Here is an 8561-nt window from a genome sequence, read left to right as displayed (position 1 = left end):
AGAGGGAACAGAGAGGAGACAGAGGAGACAGAGAGGAGACAGAGAGGGGAACCGAGGGAGGAACAGAGAGGGGAACGGTAACTGGAACATGAACCCAGAAACTCAGGAGAATAGCCCAACAAATATGACTGAAGTATCTTCAGTCATTGTGGACGGTGACAATGTGAACAGAAAGGATCTCCAGTAGCAGTCAGTCTTCAGAGAATCTGAGGAAGCTTCTGACTGAAGACTGTTGCTATGTGACATTCTCATGCTAACATGTTTTCCGTAACTTCACCAACGGGACCCATTATTATTCTCTCTCTGTGTGAATGTTTAGTAAACAAATCAGTGAAATATTAATTTGAATGAAAGAATGAATGAATCTTACAGAAACATGTAGATAATCAGCAGCGTGTTGAGAGAAACGGTTTTCATGACTCTGCTGTCGAACACGACCTCTGAACCTGGAAACAAAAAAAATTTAAATTTTTCTTTTTAAATTATTTTACTGATAATCAAAAAACATGGAAAACTTCAGAATCTAGTTAAATCAATCAGATATCTCAATCAAAATGAATATTTAGCAAAATGAAATTTGGTTTCTTCACCTAAAACATTAAACAAAAAAGATTCTGGAATGTTTTATCTTTGTTGTTAATCTTTTGGTTTATAAAGTTCAGCGTCTTTATCACAACATCCTGGTTAGAGTCAAAATGGCCGACGTTTTATTTTTGTTGTTGGACACACCTGACCACAAACGTTAAGACATAATTATTCCTTTCAGAGGATGAATCAGCAGAAAGTTCATCCGTGAACATGTGAGCAGAACTCACTGGACCGCAGCGAGTTCTGCTGCTTCTTGGTGCCGCTCTGCTGGTTCTGATGCTGCTTCTTCACTTTGTGCTTCTGCTCCGGAGAAGACGAGTTCCCTTTTTGCTTCAGGGCGTCCAGGAAGTGAGGGACGGGCAGGTGTGCTGGACAAAGATTTGGTTAAAAACTGAAAGTCATTTTTTGTTTTTCCACAACTTTTTATGTTAATCTGCAGATTCGACTTTTAACGGTTCTGTGATGACAGACGTTCCTCCGAATTATTGATGAAAACCTAGCAGATATTTCTGTAGAGCAAATTTAGACACGATGCTGCTACACACACTATTGGCCAGCATTTGCTTTAAATCAGCCAATCCAGGAGCAGCATTCATTTTCCTGGCCACTGATTGGTTGAATGCTGCGAATGTTGGCTGCATTAGTGCTCAGACAGTTTCACTCTGCATATTAAAGCATTTTCAGGTACATTTGGTGTTTGAACATTAAAATAGGCAGTAATAATCTAAAACTCCTGCGAATATTAGGAGGATCCACATTACTTTTTAAAAATACTGTTATTATTTCTTCTCAGTCAGAAATAATCCTTAAAGTTTTCATTTAAATTCCACTTTTAAATCATAGTAACTTGAGAACATTTCTGTTTATTTCATATTTTTATTCCAGTGCTTTAATCACTTGTGGTGTGCCTCAGGGCTGCATCCTGGGCCCACTGCTGTTCCTAAACAATATATGATGCTTCTGTTATTTTCAACCTTTAAATTGTTTGGTGCATCACATTCATCAGGCGTTCAAAGCTTCGCCCAGCGACTCCCTCCCACCTCACCACGACATCTGCTGCTCCTTATCCATGCTTTAGTTTTAGAGCGTCACGCTCTGCATGTGTGCTATGCATGCTGGGTAATGTGTAATGTAATCAGACAGACTAGACGGTACCGGCTATCTTATCGTAGTCTGGAGCCGGAGAGTCTGAGCTGCTGTTTTCCTCCAACTCCTGCTGTCTCTGCCTCACGACTCCGTCCAGGTCCACAAAATCCCTCTGCAGGAGAATTACACACAGCTGAGATAATAAAGGTCATATATATGAGAATAAGACTGAAATAGAAATCATTTTATGACTTTTATGACTTTCGTCTGGTAATTTTGAGTCTTTATTCTGATAATATTTTGACTTTTTTTCTTGTGATTTAAAAAAAAATTTTTAACTTGCACTGCAAACACTCAAAATCTTCCCAAGTAATGTTGGTCTAGTTTTCACTTTAAATATCTTAAGAAAACACAAACTTACAAGAAATATGAACTTTTATTAAGTCAATAATTCATTAATGTTGATGAAAATGTTCCAGTTCTATTTGCAGATAATTTCATTTGTAACGTGGGGAAAATGTCCTGTTAAAATCGAAATAATCTGCCAATGGAACTAGGACTTTTAAAATGAATATTAAGAAATTACTGACTTCAAACAGTAATTCCTCCTGTGTTTTGATGAAAAGTTTCCTGTCAGTGCAGGAAGTGTAAAAAGATATGTGCAGGAGAAGCTGAACCAAAATGTCTTCTCTCTGGACCCGATTCTCTCTGGACATTTTCCTGCCAAACTAATGAGAAATTAAGGCCAATCTATAAATAAACTAGGAAAATCTGAATAAATGAAAACATTTATGACTTGAAGTCGACTGTTTGGGTTTTCTAACAGGTTCAGGATGGATTAGCGCTGCTAGCTAATCGGTTACCGTCTCAATCCTGCTGCTTTAAAAGGCAGTGAAAACTGGTAATAACTGGTTTGAACTGGTTTCAACTGGTTTGAACTGATAATCTATCAGCCGGTTTGGTACGAAGCGGTGAGACGGACACCAGACTGGCCTGCTGATGATTCCCTCTGTGACCTTCCACAGGTCAGGCTGTAAAATGTTGAGTCATTTTGTGACCGCGAACTCACCATAGGAAAGGGGGTCAACAGCGGTGACCTCTGACCTCTGAAGCTGTGTGGAGCTGAGGAAGGAACCGGGCTGCTGCACGGACTCCTGCCCTGTGAACGTCAACACACCCAGACGCTTCAAATATTACGACTCTGAACGTTTTAATAAGTTAATTTAGCGTCGAAATGTTCAAATAAAGCAACAAACTGAGAGAAATCTGCCAGTTTACATCAAATAATTGGTTAAATGCTGAGTTTTCATGTCTCTGTTACACAGGAAATTATCCGTTTGATTCATCTTAAAAGCCAGAATATTATTTTAAAGTAAAGAAAATTTATTCCTAAAGCTGCAGTATGTAACTTTAATAAAAATATGTTTTACTCATTTGTTGAAACTGTGACTGTGTTCTCCCAGTGCTAGGAGGCGGGTCTTAGCGCTGTCAATCACCCTCCTCACTCTCTTTTATGCTGCAGATAGCATAGCCTGCCTCGGATGCTAACGCTAGTTAGCGTAGCCACCGACGACAGTGGAAAAATGTTTTTCCTGTAGCGTTAAGTAAACGAGGATGATGGACAGCACTAAGCCCCGCCTCCTGGCTCTGATTGGCTGCATTTCTTCAGACAGTAATAGTAGCTCAGGGAGGAGTTCGATCTTTTCACAGATCATCTGTTGAGTAACGATCTGTCACACCAATTTTAACAAATATGTAAAAAAAAAACAGACTTTTTAAAATAAGAATTTCATGGTGCAACTTTAAATGAACTTTTCTGATTAGAATCTAGCTTTTAATTTCTAGCTCCTGTTCTAAAGTGTTTCAGTTGCTGCTTGTGACTATTTTATGAAGGAATATTTCAGTAAAAACTACATTTATAAAGTATTACTCTTTTGCTTGATTTCAGTTAAAGAAAAAAATAAAACTGACATGAAACTATCAGCTACTGAAAGCCAGAATGAAGCTAATCTGCTAATTTCCCTCATTGCCTCTTAAAAACATCGCCGGTCTCACCGCTTACTGTCATGCACTACTCCGTCTCACCTCTAGGTGGAGACAGAGTGACGTCAGGAACTTGTAGGTGTTGTCTCTGGACAGGAAGGAGACGAACACGTACTGTGGCAACAGAAGAAGAAAGTCTGCTCACCCACTAGTCAGTATCAGCTGATTATCGGTTATTGAACAGGAAAATGATGATCACTTCAATTTTTAGAGGTACTTTTTAAAAGTAGGGGCTAGTGCTGCGAATCAGCTGCTGCTGCTGCACCACGATGCAAACATGGGATGATGTTTTGTTCAGTTTGTCTAAGTCGATGTGTGTCTGTCCCTATCAAATAAACTTTATAGTAGAGTGAGCTGCTTGGACGCGTTTGATTTCTCACTCTGTCGTTGGTGGTGGCGATCACCAGAGCGTTTGGCAGCAGGATGGCGGTTTTGGTCTTTTTGATGTTGGTGATGGACATCACTGGGACGGCAATCTGAAATAAAAATTTAAAAAAATAGTTTTAGCTGATCCACATCTGGAGTTGGTTTAATTTATAAAGTAAAACTACTTCAGGGATTTTAGAATGTTTGAATTTATTTCAAATTTACTCTAATCAACATTGAATACAGAATATATATGATTTAGTTTTGTCCAGCCTGTTTCTGTAATAAGTGTTTATTTTTTGCTCTGCTTTCATTTTACTGAAGCTTGTCTGTAAAAACTATTCACTCCTTGGATGTTTGGCTCTTTTTATTGCATTTATAAATCTATCATAATCAACAAAATTCAACTTTTTTGACCAAAATTTACAAAAAAATGCCCCAAAAAACTATAAAGTCAAATTGAAGTAAAGCTTTTACAAAGTAATGACACTTAAGCTATAATATTTAGGTTTTTGCATAAATATTCACGCCGTTCCAGTCAGTGTTCAGTGATTGCACCTCTGGCTGCCGTCCCAGCAGGAAGTCTGTGTGGATCAGACAGTTTTCCTTCCTGCTAAACTGTTGGTAGGAATCAGCTGTGAACAGGCCAGGGCTTTGACTAGGCCACTCCAAAACCATCTCTGTGTAGCTTTAGTTGGACATGCGTTAAATGGGTAAATATTTATTCAATTATTTTATGTTAAATGTTTTGGATTTCTAAATTATTTTGTAGAAATTAGCTTTCATTTTGGCACTAAAGAATTTTTTGGAGGTACATTTTAGTCTTTTTTTTTAGTTTTTTATAAAAATGTCTCAACAAAAAGTAACATTTGCGTATACTATGATATTTATCTGACTTTTTACTTTGTCTTTTAATGAAACTTTTTTGAACTGCCTTGTTGCTGAAATGTTCAATACAAACAAACTTGCTTGATTTGATTGATTGATTGGGGAAAAAACAAATGTTGATCATGATTGATTTATAAAAGCAACAAAAGGGATCGAAGCATACAGATACAGATATTGTCCTGATTTTGGTTGTTCTTCTAGTTATCCTGTTAATGAGTCCCAGTCTGCTGTCCCAGTCATCCCAGTATTTAACCAGCTCTGCACAAAACGTTGTTGATATTCTGCTAATGACACAAAACGTCTATTTGCTATTGAGGTGTTTCCATTAAATAAGGAATGTGATTAAAATCACACATGAATAAGTTTAAGTGTTAAATCTTTTTTAAAAAACATGCCGTGCCTCGTCCTCCTTCTACTTCCTGTCTTCTTCTTCTTTTTCTTCTTCTTCTTCGTCTTTTCTACTAGTATTAACATCCGGTTGTTGACCTTGTGATTCCTGTGGTGTGAAAACTGTTTACATTGCAGTTCTGCGAAATAATCTAATTTCAATTCAGAAAAAAAACCCTCCTCATCCCAGCGCCAAAACTTTTTATTGGAAAAATGTTTTATTTTTTCTCAAAATTGCTGTTTCCATTAAGCTAAATGGAATTAGCTTCCATTAAGCTAATTCCATTTAGCTGCGCAATGTAAGCGCAGCTTCTGCTTCCTGTTTCTCCCTTCGTGCATTTTGTTTGCTCTCACACTCCGATTCTCCTAAGCTCTGGTTTTATTATTTTTTATTAAAGTTTCATAATCATCTCCGCTAACGCCGGAATCCATCATCACTATCCGTGGATATTTGACCGTTTTTCAGCTCAAATTTACTTTAATTGTTTGGTTTCCGGGAACGGATTCGGTTTTTAGTTTATAACAATATTTGAGTTGAACCAGAACCTTTTAGTTCCCACCAGAACTCTACTGTAACAGGGTGTGTGTGTGTGTGTGTGTGTGTGTGTGTGTGTGTGTGTGTGTGTGTGTGTGTGTGTGTGTGTGTGTGTGTGTGGTACCTTGGTGTCTTTGCCAAAAACCTTGGAGTGGAAGCAGATCCAGTGATCGGAGACGAACATCCGGCCCTGGTACAGGATGTCTTTCTGCAGGGCGCAGGTGTAACCTGGTGGGCAGGTGAGCAGCCTTATATGTAATATAACATTTAAAACGGAATATTTCAGCTGTTTTACGTCATCCTGGCTCAATAAAGACGTTCAGCTCTGATTTAAGGTTCATTTAAGGTGGAGCAGAGAGTTGTGACCGTTCAGACTCACTCTGTCGGAGCTGCTCCTCTTTGCTGATCTCCTTAAATATTTTATGGTACTGACAGTTGCTCTTGGAAAGCTGCAACACAAAGAAAACAGCAGTGAGAGCTGACCGGGCGGCTTCCTGTCGAAACTTCACCGAGAAACGACAAATAAATGTCACTGAGACAGAAAACTGGAAGGAAAAAAATTATAAAAATAACAGAAACTGAAAAGTTTTTACTGATGAATTGGTAAAATATTTTAGTTTTGCTTTAACTGCCATCCATCCATCTGCTCTTTTCCATCTTATGTGATCACTTGTTCTTTGCATTAGCACCCCTACATTTATAAAAATATCATTTATTTGGGTAAAAAACTTTTTAATAAATATTTCATGAAAATGTTCTGGGGAGACGATATGAATGCAGAAAGAAATGTCTGCAATTCATTACTTGATTGATTAGTCATTAAAAACTATGCTGCTCCATCATCCTCCTATTACTTCCTGTCGTCGTCTTTGTGGTTTCTGCCAGTAGTAACATCCTGTTGTTGATCATGTGATGCAAATAAGTGTTTCCATTGTAGTTTTGCAAAATAAACCAATTTAACAAAAAGAAGAAAGAAACCGTTGCACCAAAACTTTTGATCAACAAACTAGAGATTTTTCTACATTTACTTTTTCCCTTTAGGCAAATTTATTTTCAGAATGTCAAATTACACAGTTACCTACTCAATGGAAATGCAGATATTGATCGCGGGCCTGGACAGAACCAATTAATAACCGATCAGACTCACCTGGCTGTAGTGGGACTTCTTCCTGTCTATCTTGGACTCTGGGTCGATCTGGACCTGAGTCAGCATGGAGTTGTCTAAAGTTTTTGACCTGCAGAGAGAATTATTACCCAAGATAAAAAATACAGTTTATTCCTCCCTACGTTGCTCTTCACTTCCAACAATGCTAACTTAATGCTAATGTGGTTTATAGGTTTAAATAAAAACATCTCTGCTTTAAATACACATTAACATAAATCCAACATGGACACATTTCTGCTAATGAGCTAACTGTGACGCCAACAATACCTTTAGTGTTTGTGATAACTTTGAAATATTTAGCCGTATTAGCATTAGCTTATGCTAATTACTGTGTTGTTGCGCTTTAGTGTTAGCAGATAAATGTTTGTGATTACTGCCTGAGGTTTGGGCTCCGTTGGTGTAGCGCCCACATGCTAGCCTATTAGCATTATTGCCTAATAGGCAATAATACACAGATATCAATATAATAGTCATATTTACATCTGTGTATTGATCTCCTTCAATGCTACATAACCTGGCTATTACTTCAGTCTTTCAGAGCATTTGTTTCAGTCCAAAATCTGTGTCTTTTCCATATTTTATTGCAAAAATGCTAAAATATAACTTGGCCAATATGCTATGAGGCTAACACTGTGGATGCTAATGGTTGTCCTGGGTTCAGTCTTGAGCTGTTTGCAGGATGTCTTTCCCTCCTGTCATGAAGTTCACCGCCGCCAACAAAGGAGGCATAAAATAATGAAATTCACACATTCAGTGAGCAAAAAATCTGTTAATTTCTTCTGCATTTTATGCAAAATAACTTTTTTATTCTAGCGCCAGATGGATTTTTAGGCTTCATCTTAATATTCAAAATTATGTTTAAAATAAAAACGTTACATAAACAAGCTGTGTGCTGTTAGCACAGAAAACATGTTTTGTGTAAATGACTTTATGAATATTTATATTTCTATAAGATAAGAAAATACTAGAGGTGTGCTGATTGATCGGCCACCGATCATAATCGGCCGATTTCTGTGAAAAAGTGATCGGTGATCGGCGATCATTGGCTCTTGTTGCCGATACCGATCACCTGCATCTCATTTCGCAGCCTGCCTGTGCAGCTGGTCTCCTCTTTCCTTCACTCTGCACAAACGCGCAGCAACAAATCCTAAGCGATGTGGAACTATAACTATAACGCACTGAGTGAATGGGGAAGTTTGCGTGTTGCGGCGGAAAATTGAAGCAGGTCAAAATGTATCAACACAACGAAGCTAATACGGCATAAAAACAATGTTATACTTGACGGAGTTTGGCTACATCGAGGCTCACTGCAGTAAAAAGACATATGGAGGATCAGATAGCAGGTAAAGCAGCGCACAGCTACAAACACTCACCCGGATTAGCATGACGGTCAGAAAGCTAAACAAATAAAATGATTTAAGTCTTGGAGCTGCGATGTAAGACGCTGGTTCTCGCTGTTGAACCGCTGCTACGCTACAGGTAGTAATATTTCACAGACGGAGC

The 8561-nt window shown here is 38.2% G+C and overlaps 1 protein-coding gene across 2 annotated transcripts in view; it reads right to left on the bottom strand.

The window, feature by feature from the left end:
• Positions 1-8561, bottom strand: part of gramd2b (GRAM domain containing 2B) — a 17253-nt gene that overhangs the window by 5752 nt on the left and 2940 nt on the right. For both annotated transcript variants that reach the window (XM_008419504.2, XM_017306509.1), the window contains exons 3-11: positions 7041-7128; positions 6273-6342; positions 6018-6121; positions 4098-4193; positions 3760-3831; positions 2744-2833; positions 1744-1846; positions 816-956; positions 371-446 (exon numbers count right to left, since the gene is read on the bottom strand). In XM_008419504.2, coding sequence (XP_008417726.1) covers positions 371-446; positions 816-956; positions 1744-1846; positions 2744-2833; positions 3760-3831; positions 4098-4193; positions 6018-6121; positions 6273-6342; positions 7041-7128 — 840 coding nt within the window. The remainder of the gene's footprint in view (positions 1-370; positions 447-815; positions 957-1743; positions 1847-2743; positions 2834-3759; positions 3832-4097; positions 4194-6017; positions 6122-6272; positions 6343-7040; positions 7129-8561) is intronic.

Source organism: Poecilia reticulata, linkage group LG9, assembly GCF_000633615.1.
Source record: "Poecilia reticulata strain Guanapo linkage group LG9, Guppy_female_1.0+MT, whole genome shotgun sequence".
Taxonomy (NCBI): Eukaryota; Metazoa; Chordata; class Actinopteri; order Cyprinodontiformes; family Poeciliidae; genus Poecilia; species Poecilia reticulata.
Note: the sequence above shows the minus strand (reverse complement) of the source record. Positions and strands in the feature narration are given on the sequence as shown.